The 21,457-nt window shown below is 56.2% G+C and overlaps 2 protein-coding genes across 2 annotated transcripts in view; one reads left to right on the top strand and one right to left on the bottom strand.

Moving 5' to 3' along the window:
- Positions 1–324: 324 nt before the first annotated feature.
- LOC128830903 (NAC-alpha domain-containing protein 1-like) overlaps positions 325–21,457 on the top strand; it is a 48,507-nt gene continuing 27,374 nt past the window's right edge. Inside the window, exon 1 of the mRNA XM_054016796.1 lies at positions 325–637. Coding sequence (XP_053872771.1) covers positions 562–637 — 76 coding nt within the window. The 5' untranslated portion in view covers positions 325–561. The remainder of the gene's footprint in view (positions 638–21,457) is intronic.
- Positions 11,835–21,457, bottom strand: part of CCM2 (CCM2 scaffold protein) — a 126,965-nt gene continuing 117,342 nt past the window's right edge. The window contains exon 10 of the mRNA XM_054016802.1: positions 11,835–11,897. Coding sequence (XP_053872777.1) covers positions 11,890–11,897 — 8 coding nt within the window. The 3' untranslated portion in view covers positions 11,835–11,889. The remainder of the gene's footprint in view (positions 11,898–21,457) is intronic.

Raw genomic sequence — 21,457 nt, forward strand, 5'->3', positions numbered from 1 at the left:
GCAGCCCTCTCGCCTCCGGCGGGCCACGCGCCGAGCCCTCCGGCAGCCACGGGGCCCCGGCCTGCCCCCGGTCCCTCCTGCGCTCAGAGGAGGGGGCCGTGGCAGGGAGCTGCGGTGGCCCAGGCTGATGCAATTACCCTGGAGGGAGGCAGTCGCTGTCTCCTCGTCTCTCCCTCCATCCCCCCCGCCCGGCTCTGCAGTGCTTGGCACACACCCTGCTTTCTCTACAGAGAGAAGAGAGGAAAAAAAAATCCTGCTGACATCATCCAGCATGACAGGGCTCTTCGAGCAGCAGCAGCCCCGGCCCCCCCCTCCCGCGCAGCACTAATGCACTGGCTCTCGAGGACCGCTACGGCGCAGCCTCCAGCCACATCTTGGGGCTGTGGGGGGAAGGAGGGGGGCAGGTCACAGAGCCCATTCTGGGCGGCCGAGCTACCTACGCGCTGTCCTCGCTGATTAGCCGTGGGATTCCTGCCTGGCACGCAGATCGAGAGCGCTGGCTGCAGCCGGAGCCTCGCACGCGCACGGTCCCTCCCCGGCCTTCCCTCTGGATGACAGATCATGCCTGGAGAATCCGCCAAGGCTGAAGGGGCTCTGCTGCAGACGGACCCCGGCGGCCTGCGCCCAGCAGAGGCAGGTGAGTGCGGAGGGGAGCCCTGGCATCTCTCCTGGCGCCGGGAGTTGGCGAAGTGAACGCACGCCCCGCTGGGGAACGGCCAAGAGGGCTGGGGGCTGGGGGGGGGGGGGGGGCGTGTGAAGGGGTCCCTGACCCGGGTGTGGAAGCAGCTCCCCCCATCCCTGGAGCAGCCAGAATGGCAAAGAGAAAAGGGGGGTTGGAGGAGGGAGAGAGGGCAGAGGAGAAGGCGCTGGAGGGAGTGGGGAAGACAGTGTGGGGCTGGATGGAGGGGGGAAGACAGCAGGGGGCTGGGTGGAGGCGGGAAGACAGCGGGGGGCTGTACCCCAGTGGTGAGGGGCTGGGAGCAAACTGGAGAGTGGCAGGAGAGAGAACGTACCTAGCAGGATGATAACAGAGGGGTTGTGTGTGTCTTGGGGGAGATCAGAGGGGCTTTAACGTGGTGGGGACCTGGGCCCTTAACACCAACATTAGTAGCCGGCTTGGGGCTGGCGGGGCCGGTGGAGTTTGTGTTCTGGGGGTCTCTGCTGAGCCTGGTTATGGGGCAGGGGAGGTGGCTCTCATACACATGCCCTTTCTGGGGACACAGGTGGCAATCGGGCCCCAGTCCCTTCTCCGTCTGCTGGGGGAGCTCACCAGGGACCCAAAGCGCCCTGCGAAGTTAGATCAGAACGCACTGCTCAGCTGTTTGCCATGATGCTCCCCCTCCCCCCCAAGCCCGGCCGAGCTGTCTGCACTGACCTTCCTGCTGGGCTGAGAACCCGGGGGCAGATGTCTCACAGGGCGGCCCTCCGCACCCATGCTCCCTCCTTAGAGCTCCAGGCCCTCGTTGTACAAAGAGGGAAACCGAGGCACAGAGAGATGCCGACCAGACTTTGCTGACAGGGATGGGTCTCACTTGACTCCCAGGCCAGCGCCTGCCCCTCCTCTCCCCTGCCTCCCAGGAGCAATGTAGGCCTGAGGCCAGTATGTGAAGCGAACATGGGGTGGGGCTGGGGGGCGTTTCCCTGTCCTGGGGGGATTCAGCCTCCATCAGATGTTTACCAGGAGCCAGCGTCCGGCCCCTGGAATACACCAAAGGAATCTCCCAGCCCCCCCGGCTCCCCCTTGCCCCTCCCACCCATTCCCATCTCATTCACCAGCGTCCAGGCCTGGCTTCCTGCTGCGTCCAAGACAGCCGCTGAACGGGGTCAATCAGAGACTGGGCATGTGGGTTTTCCTGTTTGATCCTTCACAGTCCAGTGAGCCTGAAAGTCATTCCCAGCCCTGCTGACTCAGCTGGCATTTCCAGGGCACCTTCCAGCCACTGTTCTCAGGCACCCGGCTCCGCCCTGGGAGGTCAGTCAAGATCACTAGCCCCATTTTATAGATAGGGAAACTGAGGCCCCAGGCAGTGCAGTGACCTGCCCACAGTCAGTGACAAGAGACAGGACGAGAACCCAGGAGCTCTGGATTAGTCTGAGGCTGGCACTTGAACCGCTAGCCCACGCTCCCTCGTGCCAGGGCAGCTGTGGCCCTGGGACAAGCTGTGCACTGTGATCCCTCCCTACGCCTTTCCCTGCCCCGATCCCGGTGCTAATAGCACCTGCCCCAGTGCAGTTCAGGGTCCATCATGGAGCCCTCACGCATGCAAAGCCCACAAGTCACCACTTCCAGGCCTGGCCCACATCCTAGAGCAGCAAGTGGCCCGAAGTGGGTGGGGAAGGGAGGGCCTGGGGCCGGATGGCAGAGTTGAGGAGCAGGGGAGAGGTGCTACAGGACTGTACCAGGTGCCTCCTGAAGCCACAGTGCCATGCAGAGCTGACAGGCGTGAATTCCCCTCCCAGACGCATCTCCTCTTGTCACAGGCTTGGATAAGAGTCGTCAGCAGTGCCCGCTCCTCAGCTCTCCTTGGTCTCCTTGGAAAGGCCAGCGTGGCGGCACCGGATCCCACTCCTGCCCTGCACATGGGCCTGGGGGGACATTTCCTTACCCCACAGAATGTCCTCGCTGAGCCTGGCTGGGCAGGGGCAGCCCTGGAGGCCTGAGTAGTGCAGTTGTACCTGGACCTGGCAGCTCCCTCCCCTTCCTTGGGGGACCCCCAGGCCATGATGTGTTTGCTCTAGGCCTTGCCCTGCATGGGGCACACACACACACACATCCCAGCCGCGTCCGGGCTGCCAGGACAGCTCCTCCAGGGACAGGGAGGTCAGGACCAGCCAGATCGGCCTGTCCAGTACCGTAAGGGCTACATACCCTCTGTACATGAGGGGGGATTTTTCCCCATTAGCAGGCAGGCAAAGGTCAAACCACTGGGCATAGCCTTGCTCCATAGCCCTCAATGCCACCGCATGGGGCTGTACTCACCGCTCCGTGATGGGGTGGCTCAGGGGGAGTGTCATCTAGTGGTGAAAGCAGGGGCTCCGGCCTGAGGCTACGTATTGTGTGGAACACAAAGGGCCACACAATCCCTGCCCCAAGGAGCTCCAGGGCCTAACTGGACAGGCAGAGCCCAAAACCCAGCACAGACCAGCACTTTCTATCCCCAGTTCTGTCACCGAGGCTCTGTGGGAGTATAGACACAGCTCTCTCTGTGCCTCAATTTCCCCATCTGTAAAAGGGACAGCACTGACCTGCAGCATGGGGCGGGAAGGGGATGAGGGTTAACTAATGCATGTTTGTAAAGTGCTTTGAGACCCCAGGCAGAAAGGGACTAGAGACAGGCACTGGGTTATCATTAGTAAAGTGTGTGTGTGTGTGTGTGTGTGTGTACACACCAGGATGTGTGTCTCCCACTGTGTAGTGGGTGTATACAGATGTGCATGTGTCTGAGTATGCATGTGTTTCTCTGCCCATATGGTGTGTGTACAGATCTCTGTGTGTGTGTTTTTGTCTCTGGTTGTGTGGCGGGTGTGTACAGATGTGTGTGTGTGTGTGTATCTGTCTCTGCCTGTTTGGTGGGTGTGTACAGATGAGCATGTGTCTGTGCGTGCCTCTTTCTCTGCTCTTGTGGTGGGTGTGTACAGCTGTGTGTGTGTGTGTGTTTTTGTCTCTGGTTGTGTGGTGGGTATCTACAGCTCTGTGTTTGTGTGTGTGTGTTTGTCTCTGCCTGTCTGGTGGGTATGTACAGATCTGTGTGTGTGTGTTTGTTGCTGCCTGTCTGGTGGGTATGTACAGATCTGTGGGTGTGTGTTTGTCTCTGCTGGTGTGGTATGTGTGTACAGATCTGTGTGTGTGTGTTTGTCGCTGCTGGTGTGGTATGTGTGTACAGATCTGTGTGTGTGTGTGCTTGCCAGGGAGGAGTGTGTGTGTGCATGCATGTTTCGGCAGGGGATGGTTTGGAGGCACCTGTGTGTTTATTTCAGTCGTCTGGGTTATCTGGGTATCTGACACAGCATTTAAAATGTCTACAAACCCACCGCTGAAAAAAGCCTGACGGCCCGATTATTGCCAGGGTGAGTGCGGGGAGGGAGAGAGAGATGGAGAGATCCCGCTCCTGGCGAGAAAGGCAAAGCAGCCGTCTTGCAACAAAAGCAGCTAAGAGAAGAGAACATTAAAACGCCAGGGGCTCTGGACTGAGAAGCCCCATCTCCCATCCTCTACGCCCCCTGACACCCGCCATGATGGAACTTAGGGCAGAGAGGGCCCATCAGGTGGACCAGAGGACTTTAGGCTTTAAATACCCACAAGGCCTTGAAGTAAGCTAGCTTAGAACTGAGGCGGCGTCCTTTTCCTCTCCTGGATGCTGTGGGGGCAGCCTGGCTCTGTGTATCGGTCACAGACACGGCCTGACCCAAAACCCACTGAAATCAACAGAAAGGCTGCCCTAGTGAGTTCATCTGTAACGCGTGTCGATGAATGTGTGCAAGTGCGTTGTTCAGCACTGAAGGGGTTAATTTGAAATACATCCTGAAAAGGACTCTGGAGATTTTAGGCCCCAGCTTGGCCTGCTCTAAGATGATTCTAACCAGACGTGAGGGGGGGTTCGCTGGGTTTGATACATCTAGCTGAAAGGGCCGTTGTCAGGTCTGCCTAGGCTCATGATGTAGATTTGGGGACAGTTCCCGAGCTGGAGAACGATCCTGATTTATAAGCCCTGGGACTCTGGCTCTGTTTAACAAGATTTCGCAAAGTCTCCTATTAGTAGAAATGTTTTCATGATTTTTAAAAAAAAATAAGATTTTCAGTAACAAAGTAATAAAGGGAAGAGCTATAATAACATAACAAACCTCCGCTTAACTGAGAGAAGGCACCATTGCCTGAAGGCACCAGAGCCTGGATGTGAAACTGACAAGAAACAAACATGAAACTGACTAGCCTAGTTGGGAGAAATTTCTTTTTACTTCAACAATCTCATGTTATTTGCAACATAGATAAGGAAATGGGCTTTTAACTATGTGGAGCCCAATGCTGCAACCTTTTCTCACCAGATTCATACCCATGCAAGTACTGCCCTGGCCTCAGCAGGGCCACGCACATCAGGATTACTTGCAATAGAAAGGGTTTGCAGGGCCCGGAGTTTTAACCTGACAGTGCCTCTTTAAAGGAGAAAAAACAAACCTGCCACTTTTTCTGCTGAAAAACAATCATCATTTTAAACAACCAGCAGCATAATAGCTTCTATTTTTTATGGATCCTAAAAAAAAAAAAAAAAAAAAGTGTTTTCTTTGCTGGATTTGCAACAAAAGCAACTAACTACAATCCCAACCCCCATCCCAGAGCAGTGCTGACTCCAACATCAGGCGACATGGCTGGTGCTACATAGACAAAGAGTGGCCATTGCATAGAGAGACAGATTTTAAGGCCATCTGATAATCTAACCTGATCTTCTGTATCCCACAGGCCACAGACCTTCACCCTGTCACTCCCGCATCGAGCCCAATCCCTTGGGGTTGAATTAGAGCGTGTCTTTTAAAGATCCCCACTCTTGATTTAAAGACCCCCATCCCCAAACCTTAATGCACTCCAAGATACCATTGAAGGGGGAAATGTTGTTAAAGCCCAACAGCTGTGTTCAATGTTAAATGATCTCAAACCAGGAGCGATCTTTGTCCCACCCCCTTTCCAGCCTCATCGGGAAAAAACCACAGAGTTTGCCCAAGAATAACGCGTAACCCACTGGTCTGAGTGTGTTACATGTCGCCCGCTCTCTACCTGAGCCACACAGAATGTGAGGCTGTTTTATCTCTCAGCCGGAGAGCTCAGCTCTTTAGCTCACGGTATAGCAAGCAACCCGTGGTCCCTAGCTTTGCAGAAGGCCCCCATTGCTACCCCGATGGTGGCCAGCCTCTAAAATCAGCCTGGTTAAGATTGTCGCTAAGTTGGACAAAAATCCACGGAAGAATTTTCAAAACAAATGGCCTCTAAAATCTTCTGTGATATTGTTGGTTGTTTCCCCCTTGGCAGAGGATGCTCGAAAGGCCCTGGGGCACTCAAAACAGATACACATATCGCTCTTCATTCTCAAGTACATTACAAGCTGCATATACAATAGGTTGCTATCGTTTCACGCTCTGCTGAGATGCAGCCACCTCTAAGGTGGAGGACACCATTCCAAACAGTACTTAGGAGACAAGAGGGGGAGCTAACTGGCCGGGGAATTACTCCTTTTGCTCAGGCAGTAGCAGCTCACCTGTTCAGCCCTGCCAAGCCCAGCTTCCAGCCCCTCGGATGGCTGAAGTAGGATCAGCTATATTTATAGAAGGATGTTACAGCAAATCCCTGTGGTGTTGTGACAGGCATGAGGGCTCGGCCATGACCAGGCATAGCACAGGGATCCTGGTTGTAAGGTCTCAGCTGACAGATCTAGTAACCATTCCATGGCTGAAGAAAAGTTTATGGCCATGATCAGGAGCAGAACTCAGGACCTTCGGCTGCAGACTCACAGGCATAGGTGCCAACTCCATGGGTGCTCCAGGGAAAAAATAGTGGGTGCTCAGCACCCACCAGCCATAGCTATTGGGTGGGGCCGCAGATCAGCTGTTAGGTGGGGCCGCTGATCAGCTGTTTGGCAGCTCACGGGAGGCACTTGTGGGAGGGTGGAAAGCAGTGAACGGTGGGCAGGCGGGGGGGCCTTGGGGGAGGGGACAGAGTGGGGGCGGGAAGAGGTGGCATGAGGGTGGGGCCTCAGGGCAAGGGGGGCTGGGGACAGGGCACGGATGGAGCACCCACAGGGAAAAATAAACGTCAGTGCCTGTGCCCACAGGCCCCTAGCACTCTGAGCTAAAAGAGAACCCCTGATAGCTGCCACAGCATCGTGATTTGTGTGGCCCGCACAGGGCAGCCTGCTCATCGGCACGCTAGTGAGCCTGCCTCTCCAGCGAGGAGAGAGGGCACTGGTACGATTCCACCCAGCGGGCACACCTCTCTCTCGTCCACAGGGACGAAGGCGTGAGTGCCTTCTCCCAGGATTTGAGTCTCCTGCACCCTCTCCGGGGAGGGAGTCCCTTTCCGCCCAGCCTTGCGCTGGGTGAATCCTCATTTCCCCCCCATGTGGTGCTCGGGATGGCACAAAGCAGGCCTCTGGATCTAACCCCCCTTGGGGGAATTCCGAGCTGGCCCCCACTTTGCAGCGCAGGCCCATCGCTCCTGGCTGCCAGCATCGGGGAGAGGCCCCTGAGCAGACCTGGCAGGGCTTGTGCAGCAGGGGAACGGCTGTGCGGGAGCAAGGAGCGTGCTCCAGTTCTGCTCAGAGCTAGGCGCATTCATGAGGCAAAGGCTGCTTTTCACCGCAGGCAGGAAGGGCAGGGGAAGTGCTGAGGGGAGGGGGAGAAAATCTCCTCAGCCCTCCCCCAACCGCCCCGCTAGCTGACTGTGGAAATCTTGTACCCTAGCCTGGGAGCCAGGCCTTGGAAATATCGCCTTGGCTCAGCTCACTAACGACCCTACCCGGCCTTCCCACACAGCTCGGCCAATGCAGCCGTGTCCTGACTGGCAGCCCCCCGGCTAGTCCACAGCTGGGTTTCACCGCGGCTTCCCCAGCGAGTGGACAGGAGATGGGAAAAGGCTGAAGGGAGCAGCTCGTCTTCTGTTCCGCTTCAGCCTTTTCACTTTGCATCTGGGGACAGCTTGATGGGGGCCCAGGCTCCTCTGAGCCTCGGCCTCTTGTTGGGATACCCTCCCTTTTTCGCTAACATCCCTGGGGGGTGAATTCAGGGCGGGTGGAGGTGCCAGGCTGCCCGTCCTGGAGCTCTCTCATTAGCCACAGAGCTGGGGCTGGGCTCGCTTCCCCCACACCCCACCCCCGGTCAAGGTGTCTCAATCCAGGGGATCATCTCCGAGGAGAGTGGGGTTCAGTCTCCATGGCCCAGCCAGTCCGTGGCCTCTCTGCCAGCAAAGGGGCCGGTTTGGGGGTATCACAAGGGCTCAGGCGAATAGGGAGGTTTGTCTAAAGCTGTTCACAATGTAAAGCCAAGTTGAGGCCTTTCCCCATCATGGTTTTGCCCTTATTAAAAATGGCCTCCATTTCCCACTGTTCCCAACAGGACTGAAGCAACACCTTGCCCTCAGCCAAGATGGCCACCATCCTTTCCTCTCCCCCTTCCCCCTTGAAAAGATGGCTGCCGTCTCCCATTGTCATCAGTGGGCGGGAAGCCGAGCTGCCCTCAGTGGAGATGGCCACTGCCCATGGCCTTGTGTGACAGGCAGGAGGCAGTGAGGGGCCAGAGCGGTGTGGAGGTGCATGAACTGCTCGAGGGAGACGGGGGCACTGAAGAAAGGGTGGGAGCAGTAGGGAGGGCAACTGAGGGGCAGGGCAATGTGGGGAGGAGAAGGGAGACAGAGCAGGCATCGGGGAATGTGGGGAGCAGGATGGAGGGGCCATGGAGTATGGGAGGAGGTCACCAGATCTATGCCCTGGCACAGGAAAATGGCGAGCAGCCCAGAGGAGAGAGATGGGTAGTAACGAGGAGCCAACACGGAGCCCAGCTGGGTCTGCCATCGCTGCACTGATTCTGCAGATACACTGTGGGCTGGGCGAGTTCTGTTTACCCAGAATCATTTGGGGGTTTAGTTCTCCATTGGAACTGGTTCCCAACGGCCACCACAAGCTGTTAAGGGGCGAGGGATAGCTCAGTGGTTTGAGCATTGGCCTGCTAAACCCAGGGTTGTGAGTTCAATCCTTGAGGGGGCTACTTGGGGCTCTGGGGCAAAATCAGTCCTTGGTCCTGCTAGTAAAGGCAGTGGGCTGGACTCGATGGCCTTTCAAGGTCCCTTCCAGCTCTAGGAGATGGGATATCTCTCACTGCATGATGTGCTCTTTCCAGGGGTGCTGGGGCAGGGGGCCATGGCCCCTCACTTTTAAAAGGGGGAGGGCTAGGCCCCATGCTGTTTATCGGCCATAAGGGCAAGCGACGGCAGGAGGGGGCGGAGAGGAGCGAGTGGAGGGCGAGGTCTTAGGGGAGAGAGGTGGCGCAGGAATGGGGTCTTGGGGGAAGGGGTGGTGCAAAGGCGAGGGCTTGGGGGGAAGGGGTGTGCAGGGGTGGTGTCTCACAGGGGAGGGGCAACGCAGGGGGCGAGATCACAGTTCGGGTGCCTGTGGGCCCCCCCCACACTTTTAGGGTCTCTCCCCATCTGCCCAGGGGCCATGTCGGCAGTGGAAAGGAATGGCCATGCTGATGGGGTGAGCATGGGGTGACCCAGTGGCCAGCTAGCTTGGGGCAGGGAGTCGTGCTGGGTTAGCAGGGCTCAGAGCGAGGGTACAAAGGGGCCTAGCTGCTCCACTTGCTCACAGCAACGTAAACTAGCTCTCCTCTCCACCTGCTTTTGCTTTAGGGGCCTGGAGCAGGTAAGAAGTTGGGTGGGAAAGTTTCTCCACGTAGCTCTGCTGACGCCCCTCAATCCTGACCCGCAGCCCCCTCTGCTTTCCAGACTTGGCCCCTTGCAGCCCACTCACCTCACCTTACACGGCTGAGTCTCCTCCCAGCCAGCTGCCCTGCGTGGTGGCTGTGAGATGTGCAGAGCTCGCCATCCTGGATCGGAGACAACCTCCGTCTCAGCCCGCCCACTCCAAGCAGCACGGGGCCTGTCTAGAGGGGGACATCTCTAAAGGGGATCAAAGCTGCTGCGGAAAGTGGGGCTGGCTGTTCGGGGGGCTGCTCTGCCCTCTAAGTCAGTACTGAGCCACTGCTCCAGCCCAGTGGAGGGGGACGCTGCGCTGCTGAGATTGAAAACGAAGCGCCCGCATCCCGCTGGGAGCACGATACATTCCGCGGTGAAACGTGCACCAGTTAGGGTGAATGCAGCAGGCCTTTACATCCTGCTTCCCTAACCTCCTGCGGCGGGTTCAGCTGGCTACAATATTCCTCTTCACTTCCTGTCCTAAACACTGTCGTGCACAGCGTGGTTCTGAGCCACTGGGGCACAACCTTTCACGCTTGCTGGCTGTGGGCTTTGGGCCGCTGTGGCTTGCCGGACCCCCCTGAAAGAACAGTCCCCAGGCCACAGCTTTGTAAAGCCGCCGTTCAGGCTGAGAGAAGATAGTCATTTAAGGGTTAATGAACCTGACAGGGCCGTGGGGTTATTGAACGGCAAACAGCCCCACACCTGGGCACGCCAGGAGGTCGGAGCAGACTGGAAAGAAACCCACCCAGGTGGAAGAGTCCGTGGTTAAGGCACTCGACTGGGATCCAGGAGATCTAGCTTCTAGTTCTTCTTTCTGCCACTTGGCAAGTCACTTCATCGGGCTGGGCCTCCGTTCTCCAGCCGTACATTGGCGCTACTGAGTCTTCTTTCCCCCAGCTGTTGTCCATGGAGGCTGGAGGCTTGGCAGGCTAGGGCCTGTCTCTCACTATGTATTTGTGCCCAGCACCATGGGGCCTTGACCTCAGGTGCATGCGTAGGCTCGCATGTAATAGACATAACACTACAAGCTAAGGCACCCATCAGCCCTAACATCTCCCCTTCTCCTGGACCTCATCCTGCAGCCCCAGCTAGGCTGCATGTCCTCAACCCCCCTGCGGGCCAGCTGCCGCCATGGGGCCCAGAGGCTAATCAGCGGCCTTGGCCCATCCAGCCTTTTACCGACACTCACCTCGAGACAGGAACGACAGAGGCAGTCGGGGGTGAACCTTCGCAGTCCATAGCCAGGCTCAGGTGTCCTTCGACCTGGCAGCTCCCCATGGCAATGGCCAACAGTGCCCATATGGCTTTGCAGCTTGGATTGGCTTGAGGGCATCATAACCTAATCCTCTTAGCAGCCTGGTTTCCTCTGCAGCAGACCAGGGAGAGGCTGTTTTACCGGGCAGCGAAACGCAAGGTCCAGACAGAACAGAGGGTTTGCGCTCCCTGCCTGAGGTGTGGGCAGAAAGTGACACCCCGAGTCCCCACCTGGATGGGGAACAACCCCCCAAGCCACCCCCAGGGAACCCAGCAGCCCGCCCTCGATAATAATAATTAGCATGTAACGTCTCCCAAGCGCTTTGGGAACATTAGCTAATTAATCCTCCCGCCCTGCCTGCTTTGGATTATCCACCTCCTCCCTGAGCAGACGGGGGGAGACAGAGGCCCTGAGAGCAGGTGAGCATCTGGCTACGGAGGGGGCTAATTTACTGGTTCCTTCCTTGGGGAGAAAGCAGACTGCTGGCCTGGTGGATTCCCAAAGACACGGAGCCGTGGTTACTAGCGCGAGAGGAGGGCACCACTGGGCATTGCACTGCTGCAGCCATTTCTCCGAGCACGCTCCTGCAATGTGCATGGTGCTGTACGCCTTACGTATGCATCCGGCCTCTCCCTGCTCCGTGCCGGGCAGGCTGCCGTGAGCTCTTCGAGCGGCTGCTCCACGCTCGATCACGCTAACGTCACTACGGGGAAAACACTGACAGCCAGGCCAGATTTAGCTGAGACCTAATTGCTTCAATTGATGGCAGATGGTCCCCAGGGCAGGACGCTGCCTTGAGTGGCTCGTGGAACACGGGCCCAGCGGCGGAGTGTGGGTGAGCTCAGCCCTAGAGATGGTCTCTCAGGCGGGGTGAGGGATTAGCTAGTTCATTGCGTGCTTTAGACCTGGTGCAGCGGGTAGTGCACTGGACTACGACATGAACTCGAGCCTTAGTTCTGCCACTAATGACTTGGGTGACCATGGGCAGGTCACTTGCGCGTTCTCTGCCTCAGTTTGCCCATCTGTCGAATGGGGAGTGTGACGCCGCCCTCCTTTGTAAAGCGCTTTGAGAACTGGCAATACAAATAATCAGGGTGGCGCGAGCTGGGATTACGGTTATTCCTGTGCTGCTGCGCCAGCCCCATCTTTCTTTCGGCTGATCCATTTCCCGTTTCTCTAGCTAGTGTCCTGTGGGAAGAGAAGCAGGATCAACTTGTTTCTACATTCTGGGGCCCCATGGAATGGTGCCAAGCCCACCTGCCCAGCCCAGCCAGCTTGGGTTCTCCAGAGGGGCCCCCTTATTTCATAACCTGCCCCCCAGACCATCCATGGCTTTCAGACCCTAAGGCAACCCCCCGTTCGGTGCCTCTGACCCCAGGATTTTCTAGATTCCAAGGCCAGAAGGGACCATTGTGATCATCTGGTCTGACCTCCTGCATAGCCCAGGCCCAAAGAACGGGCCCCAAATAATTCCTAGAGCAGATCTAGGGTCCGCTGCCCTGATTGTCTTGCCCCCAGCAGCCGGGAGAGCCCCCATATCTGAACAGACCCCACATTTCCCGGCACCACTTTCCCTGCTTCTCCCAGAAACAGGCTCACGATCATCAGGCCCCACTGCCTGGCTCCAGCCCAGCCATATCTGGCCTAGATCTGCTCCTGCTTATTCCCCAGTTCCTGGGCAAGGGATAGAGTGTCTGAGTGGGCGGCCATGGCTTGGCAGACAGGAAGCCGGCAGCAGGTGCAGCTCTGGCATTGCTCTGTGTCCTGCACAGCTGGGATCATGTGACAGGCTCCAGGCTGGAGTCATCCTCGCTCAGGGCTTGGTTAATGGCAGTCAAGGTGACCCCCCACCCCAGGCTGTAGGAGGGAGGAGAGGGGAGCCCCGGCTTGGCCCTGTCGTACCAGGAGAGGAGGTGGTGGTGTTTGGCTGCTCACTACCTGGCCTAGAGAAATGAGCGTGGGGCTGGGAGCTCGCAATCCCCAAGCACTAATCCCACCTCTGTCACTTACTGCCCTTAATAGCTTGAATAGCTAGAGAACGTCAGCATTTCATTCTGACCCCTGACGAAGGGCAGCAGCACCGTGACTAGGGCTGTGACAGGATCTCGCTACATTCAGGGAGGTGACACTACCATTACCTGCACACAGCCCCAGGCAGGCGGTTGGCAGGACCCCGCTTTTGTGTGAGAGGAAGCAGGGTTTTGTGGTTACAGAAAAGGACTCGGAATCTAGAGCTTTGGAATCTATTCCTGACTCTGACTCCCTAGGTGACCTTGGGCAACTCACTGCCCCTCTCTGCCTCAGTTTCCCCATCTGCAAAATGGGGATAATGATCCTGCCCGACCTCACCGGCGTTCGAGAGGCTGAGCTGACTAACGTGTGTCACCTGCTCCGGTTCTCTGGCGACGGTTGCTATGGTGAGATCTGTGGATGGAAGGTGTTATGGAAATGCAAAGCCAAGGCCTAGCCATCCCCGCTCCCACCTTCCTAGTATTTATCCCTGGGCTGGAAAGCCTGCAGCCATTTTAACCCTTCCCCTTCCACAGCAAGCAGGCTTGCTAGTGCTGAAGACCTCTTAAGCCCCCCATACCCCATGGCTCAGGCCACGTACATGCTGCTGTGGAAACCAGAGGCCAGGTGGTTTGAAATGTTGCATCATCAGGTGCAATGCCATAGCAACAGATTCAAAGAAATCCTTAGCAGCCCAGGTACCGACCGGCGCTGCGGCTGTCAGCTAACCGCCATGCTCGTCATAGTCACCTCTCTCTGATTCGTGGAGGATGCCAGGGGCACGAGGACAGAGTTAAGTTGATTTGGGTATCTTAGCCCTGCATTCACCACACGTCGAATGGGCTAGCTTTCAGCTTGTGTTTCTTTAAACGACCTTCACATTTTCCCTGCAAGTCACTGCACTATATTTACTGCCTTCACCCCAGCCTCCGTGTTTTGCCTGGCAATGTATGTTACATAAAGTGCTGTAGAAACCTGATCAAAAGTGAGCCCTGGGCTACAGCCCGAGCAGATAGTTCAGGGATAGGCACAGTACAAAAAAATCTAGGCAGACCAGAACAGGAGTTTACTTTCTGAAATGTGCCATGCTCCCCAGACCCATTACGGGGTGACCTTGGACGGGTCATGTCCCCTCCCGCTGCCTCAGTTTCCCCATCTGTATAATGGGGATAATGATACGGCCTTCCTTTGTAAGGCGCTTTGAGATCTACTGACGAGGAGGAAGGCGGTCGCTGAATGACAACACGCAGCCATGTCCTACTATAATTTAGGTCAGAATAACTGAGCCAATAAAAACCACAGGGGAATTTATGGAGGCAGAATGTAGTTACCCAAGTTGGAACAGAGAAAATAAGTTGGCAGGATGTCCTTTAACTAGTCCCCTTTGTAAACTCTGTGGCATTGGTGTGGTAAATATGAATGGCAGAGGAAAACCTGACCCTTGTGGCTGTTATGTTTGTCAACCTTATCAGTCCAAATACTGGCTGGAAAGACACGCCAGAGCTCTGAATGCACAAAGCTAACAGGTAGAAAGGCAGGTGAGGGGCGTCTCCGTAGGATTTCTCAAGCTACAGAGCCAGGTCACCGGCTAAAGTGTTACAGCTTCATTCTTCTCTCCCCTGCATCAGATCACCCAGAGTTTAAGCAAAGCCTGGAGCTGGGGCCAATCTGGCCAGGACAAAGGGAGGTTAGGACTGGGCCCAGCTGTAGGTACAAATCCTCAGCGAACCAGGTGGATGATGCTGGTTGGAAAGGGGCCGTTTCTCCTGTTTGCCTAGTTTGCGGCCAGGCGTCTAGATTCACCGATCCTTTCGCTCGGCCTGTTGCGCCGACAATCAGCTTGGGGAAGCGGGCAGCCGTCTGGCTGGAAGCTCATGCAGCAATGGGCCAAATTCCAGCCTGAGGTAAGCAGGGGCAGGCTCCGGGCTAAGCCCCTCGGCGTGAGCAGCAAACCTTTTGCAAACCCCTCCCATCCCAGATGGGTGCAAAGGGAGGTCCCTTTGCTGCTTACACCCATTTTCTGTCTCATCGCCACCACCGCTGACTTTGGCTCATAGACCAATCGCCCTTGAGCACGGGGTGACTCTGAGCTGCGCTGGCTGCATTGACTAGTGCATGGCTCCTAAAACCTGAGCAGGGTGTTTAATAGCAGGCACCCCCGTGGGCATCCCTTGGGCACCGGGAGCATTGCTGTGTGAACAAGAGAGACTCACCACAGTGACCCAGGGAAACCTACATGTCAGAGCCGGTTCCAGAGCTGTCCGTCCTCTCTGGTTTGGAGGGGACACCCATACCCCCTCTCCCAAGTGCTGCGGGCAATGCCTGCCTCTTAACGAGCCAAGCTTGGCAACGAGGCAGCACGAATCCTCCCTGGCCAGGTTAGGTCTCTGGCTGTTCCCGCGGAGCTGCAGGGGTTTGGGCCTGACGCACCTCTTCCCAGGATGCAATGCAAGAGTCGACACATTCCAAGCCCCAAGCAGCGTAATACTCTATGGAAGTGACCTATGTGACTTTGCTTTTCTATAGCGCCTTTCATTCAGGGATCTGAGCCCTTTAGCCATTAAACAGGCCCCAGAAATAAGGTTCAATTTAGCCGCACAGTGATATCTATCTATGTAGGTAGGGCCTCACTGTTAATTGATTTTATATAGGGAAAGATTAGCCCAGTCATCACTGAACTGCAGCCACCTCTGGGGTGGAAGAGGGCAGCTGTCTAACAGCCCACATGATGTAATGGGGCAGGGGGGACTTTACAAGGGAGAATGGAATTACCCAAATTAAGTTTAGGCAAGACACTGAAGCAATGCTTACAAGGAGTCTCAAGGGATTTGCAGTGCAACAGGTGGTCAGAACCTTATTTCAAGACACTCCTCCCCCCCGCCCCCAAAAAACCACACACCACCAGGTGGCCATAGCCCCACCCTGCGCTAGGCTGGTGGCTCAGTGCAACCTCAGAGCGAGGAGAGCGACAAAGCAATTCTCAGGTGTTCCTGCCTGGTGGCCCATCCACCAGCCCCAGCTTGCTGAGTATGGGAACACTGACAGGGCTCCAGCAACCCCACCCTCCCACAGCTCAGACTGTCTGCGAAGGTTGAACTAGGGGAGCCCCATTGCCCTTTGCAGGGGTCCAGAGCCCAGCTCTTCTTCCTCGGAGCACCTCTCTGGAACAACCTCGGACCAAAAGGCACGTGCTGGGGGTGCAGGGCATGAAGGAAATACAGCAAGGACTCAACTCCTGGGGAAAAAGACAGCTACCTACTCCCACTTGTCTGCTCCCCTCAGTAACTCAACATCCTCGCTCCCTTCTGCCCCATCCCAGTGCCCAGCTACCCTGAGTGAGGGGACTCACCAACCCCCCTAGCCACCTCCCTCCATTGCCCTGAGCCTATACAGCCTGCCTCTTCTTCCCCTTCCTGCTCAGCATCCCCCTACACTGGAACTAGCCTCACAACAGGGAGAAAGGCAGCACAGCTAGGCCTGAAAGGACCTAGAGGCAGCAGGAAAAAATTAAAAAACTTCCCTCTTAAAGCTTCCAATGTGGTTTATATAAGGCAGGATTTTTAAACCCCGCCCCCTGCGTCCCAGAAGTCACTGCAGCACTCAGGATCCGCCCCTTCTCCCACCTGATAAAAGCTGGTGCCCTGGCTGGGCCTGTAGGTTTCTAGGGGATGATAGACTCCTCTTAGTGGCTATTGATTTAGAGAGGATACTGGGCCCCACCCTTCTTGTTAGAAGGAGTGTGACTTTACTGCTTTAGCCCAGTGCTGGCTGGAAGGGCTCCTTTCCTCCAGCCTGATGAAGACAAAGGCTCTCTGAGTTTCCCAGGGTATTGGACTTGACTCCCCAATGTATTCAGGAGAGAATCAGCTGCAGCCAGTTACAGGTAACTCCACAGCACTGGGGTGAGGGGGTGGGGGGGCTAGCTGGGCTCTGTTAATGGGCTATGCTGTCTTGTCTTTCTCCCTGTGGGGCTGGGGGTCAGCTGGGCAGACAAACCACAGTCTCTGGCTGTTGGGTGGGCTCTGGAATGAGTTGCTGGTCCCAGTTCTTACTCAGTAGCAGTGTGTTGCTCACTGACTCTCTAGTGGTCTTTGTGGCTATGGGGGCTGGCCTGGCCCTATAGGAACCTGGCAGTGGGCCCTGCATTGTAGGGCTTGGGGTGGGGATGCCTACCTAGCGGTCTCTTTGCTGCCCCATGCTGCTGGCTCTAGGGTTCTTGAGCCCAGCACTGAACTGGGGCTGGATGTTTCCAATGCTCCTTCCCGGCTGCTCCTTTCCCAGCCCTGTCCTTGCTGCAGCTGCTAATGGGGTGATGCCCTGGTGCTGCCACCCCCAGGGCAGTGCTAGGAGCTGGACAATGGGGCTGTGCTCAACTGAGCTAGGGGTGTTGCTCAGAGTGACTGGCAGCTCCTCAGCCAGCTTGTGGCTGTAGGGTCAGCTGTGGGGGGTTGGCATGGGGGGGGATCCTCCATGCACAATGCAGGCTCTGCAGGGAGTGAGGCTAATTACTCGGTAGGTTGCCTCCTAATGACTCGGTGGGTCAGGTCAGAGCTGCCGTGTGAGCCTGCAGTAGTGACTGTTGATGTCAAAGCTCACGGCTACGAGTATCTGACAGCTCGTGGTACTTCACACAATGGGGTTTGGCCCCAGTGGCTTGGGCAGACTGGGCAATAATTTCTCAGTTAGATTCTGTGTGGGGCTTCAGCTGAGCAAGGCACTTGTCACCGCCTCTCCAAATGCTGAAGGGGGTGATTGCTGTGCTCTACCCCAGATGTGGCTGCATGCTGGGGGGGGGGGTTGGTTCTAGCTGTAACTCTGTGAAGTGCTTTGGGGGTTTTTTCCTTCTAAAAATGTAAACTGGAAAGGACCTTGAGGGGTCATCTAGTGCAGCCCCCTGTGCTGAGGCAGGACCAGGTAAACCTAGACCACCCCTGACAGGTGTTAATCTGACCTGTTCTTAAACCTCCAGTGACAGGGCTTTCACAACCTCCCTTGGAAGCCTGTTCAAGAGTTTAACTACCCTGCAAGTTAAATTTTTCCTGATTCCTTGACCTAAATCTCCCTTTCTGCAGATTAACCCTATTACTCCTTGTCTAACTTCCAGTGGCCATAGACTCACAGGACTAGAAGGGACCTGGAGAGGTCATCTCATCCCCTGCACTCCTGGCAGGACTAGGGATTATCTAGACCTGGAGAACAATTGATCACCGTCCTCTAGAACAGTCCTTAATATAGTTGACGACTGTCATCCGGTCCCCCCCGCTCAGTCGTCTTTTTCACAAGACCAGACATGCCCATTTGTTTTAACCTTTCCTCATAGAAAGCTTAGGTCAGGTTTTCTGATTTTGTTGCTCTCTCCAATTTGTCCCCCTCTCTCCTGTGTGGACACACTACACCAGCTGAGGACTTGCCAGTGCAGAGTAGCATGGGTCAACTACCTCCGGACTCTTGCCTAAGACACTCCTGTTAACACATTGTGATGCAGTTCTGAAAAAAATTAATATTCCGCATTGACTCATTCAATTTGTGATCCACTGTGTCCCCAGATCCTTTTTAAGCTGTATTCCTGCCTAGCCCATTGTTCCCCATTCCTTAGTTGTGCAGCTGATTTTTCCTTCGGCAGTGAAGTGTTCTCAGGGTGCAAAGTATTCTCTAAATGTGTCAAGATCCAACACGTCTTGGAGTCTAGACAGGTGAGATGGCCCCTGCCCTGACAGGCTTACAATTGAAGTTTAATCTCAAAAGAGACTAGACATTTACATGGCGATGAACCACTCAGGGGGAGAGGTTACAACCTTCTACTTTGGGGCATAAAACAGCTACTAACTGATTGGGGGAGGCGGGGAGGAAAACTGCTGTGTATTCCACAATAGTCCCGTATGCTGTTTCTTGTGCCTTTTGGAGCATCTAGTATTGACTCCTGTCAGAGGAGATACTGGACTAGAGGGGCCATTAGTCCAATAGAAACTGGTGATTCCTGTGGTCTAAATAGTCAAGAGATGGTGCTGGATGGGACAAGCATCAGCATTGCAAACTGTCCTAAAAACGGTCTCTGAGCTAGTATCTGCTCATCCAGTCTGCAAGGATGCTGAAACGACTAAGGTCTTACTTGTGACACACATTAGTTGCTGGGGGGAAGCTGTATGTGACTAGCAACTTGTTGTGGTGAGAACTTTGCAGTGACTTGCAGGAGTTTCGCGCTGTATCTCTCTGATTGCGTGCGCGGGATGCGGAGCCGCTCTGCAGTAACCTGCCGATGCTGTTTATTGACCTGGTTACTGGGGATGGTTTAGTAATAAGGGGCTCTCCTGAGAACCAAACAGGAGGGAGAACAATGGCTCAGGATGTCCCACCCCTCAAACACTAGGGAGTTGTGAGGAGACAGTGCTGGATGGGACAAGACCTGGCAACTCCCAATCGAAAAGAGCCCGGCAGCTTTGCACGGGCAGTTGGGAAGTAGTTCCAGGAAACCAGACTGACACACACCCCCCACCCCCCTTTCCAGGTACCTGGTTGGGGGGAGGGAAGGTCTGCAGAGGCTAGACCTGCCTCTGCTACCATCAGGGATGGGAACCCTAGGGTTAGTCTAAACTGAGGCGGGCAAACTTTTTGGCCTGAGGGCCGCATTGGGTTTCTTAAATTGTATGGAGGGCTGGTGAGGGGAGGGGGTCATGGCCCAGACCACACCTCCTATCTGTCCCCCCTGGGACCTTTGCCCCATCCAGCCACCCCTTCTCCCTGTCCCCTGACTGCCCACTGTCCCATCCAACCCCTCCTCTCAGTCCCGATGGCCCCCCTGGGACTCCTGCCCCCATTAAACCCCCTGTTTCCCCCCCAACCACCACCCACACCCCTGCCCCCAACCACCACCCTGAACTCATCTGCCCTCTATCCAACCCCCCCTCCCCCCCGCTCCCTGCCCCCTTACTGCGCTGCCTGGAGCACCGGTGGCTGGAGCCAGGCCACGCTGCTGCCGCCACGCAGCACAGAGACCAGGTCAGGCCGGCTCTGCAGCTATGCTGCCCGAGGAGCTCGCAGCCCCACCGCCCAGAGCATTGCGCCCACGACGGAGCGAGCTGAGGCTGCGGGGCAGGGGGAACAGTCGGGGAGGGGCTGGGGCGAGCCTCCCAGGCCAGGAGCTCAGGGGCCGGGCAGGATGGTCCCATGGGCCAGATGTGGCCCGTGGGCTGTTTGCCCACCTCTGATCTAAACACAAGTTTCTTTAGCTGCCTTCAAATCCACGTTCTTACGCTTTGTTCCTCCTGTGGGAACAGGCAGTCTGGTTTCAGCAGGCCGGCTGGTCGCTGTGGCAGGTCAGGGAGAACTGCTGGCAGCAGAACACAGGCAAGCCCCCTGGGCGAGTGAGATTGCTAGAGGGGGCTGGAGCCCTGGGCCTGGTCCACATGGTAGAATTGCAGCCTTCCACCCGAGGAGAGGGAAGTGCGTAAGGCCTGACCCCCAGGGGTGTGCTTGGAGCCCAGGAAGGGCACAGAGGTGCCGCTAGCCCTGGAAGTGCCAGCTGCAGTGCCCGCGTGGGATTGATGTGTGCATGGACTGGGTTTCTCGCCCCCTGGCTGTGTTGCTGTGGCTAATCCCAGCTGTGGGGCTCTGTGGGGAGATCCCAGGCGGCAGGTCATGCTATTTAGCTGCAGAAGTGGCTCAAATCCAACCTGGCTGCTCAAAGGTACCCAAGTAAATCTGTTCTCCTCCCGCCCCAGGAGCCTGAAGCCAGTGATCCAGCAGTAGTCAGGGCCCAAGTCTAGGACAGAGAATGGGCTTCAAATGCCTGCTCTGCCATAGGCTCCTGAGTGACCTTGGGCAAGTCCCTTAGTCTGTGCCTCAGTTTCCTATCTGTGCACTGGGGAGAACAGCCTTGCCCTGCCTCACAGGGGGTTGTGAGGATAAATACAGTGGACTGTGAGGTGCTTGGATGTTACAGGAATGCGGGGGAGCAGGCAGAGAAGTACTCTAGATTAAATCAGGTTTCAGAGTAGCAGCCGTGTTAGTCTGTATCCACAAAAGGAACAGGAGTACTTGTGGCACCTTAGAGTAAATCCATGACCAAAGGCCTGACTGCAGGAGCTGGCTCTAATTAGCCGCTGCCAGTTGGTGGCAAATAACTCTCTTGCTGGAAGACCATTCCTTCCTGCCAGAGGCCACTAAGCCCATTCAGACTGGTCACGCCCCAGCCAAAGGCTCTGGGGAGCTGCCTTCCAGTGAAGTTCTGGGGAGGGGAGTGGTTTGCCGTTTGGGTCACTTTGGCTGCCTCCAGCCCTCCCTTCAATGTGGCTTCTGATCCTGCCGAGTCTCTTCTCTGGTAATGGGAGCTCCTTGGAGACACCAGCTGAACACAGCACTTGCTTGATGCTCAAGTAACGTCTGAGTTCCCAAGAGGTGGGAAGCTGGCAAAACCCAGCCATTTTTTCCCCCTCTGTCTCCTTGGTGCATTTGAGTGCTCTGCCTTGCTGGTGTCCCAGAGCCGTCTCTGGTCCGTTGCACTTGTCTTGTGAGCTGTGGGCTGCTCCTGGGCTCCTCTTTGAAAAGACCTTGATACCTCAGCAGGGGAGCAGGACACCTCCTTAGGGGCACTCTAGTGCAAGCTTTTAAAGTCCATTTAAAAAAGGCTGAACATCCCTTTAATTCAGGGCGTGGTCTCCATGGCGAAGACCGAAATGATTATTCTTCTCTGGTGTAGAAGTTTTGCTGTAACGCTGATCGCGCTCCCAAGGTCATGCTTG

The sequence above is a fragment of the Malaclemys terrapin genome, chromosome 2 (genome assembly GCF_027887155.1).
Source record: "Malaclemys terrapin pileata isolate rMalTer1 chromosome 2, rMalTer1.hap1, whole genome shotgun sequence".
Classification (NCBI taxonomy): Eukaryota; Metazoa; Chordata; order Testudines; family Emydidae; genus Malaclemys; species Malaclemys terrapin.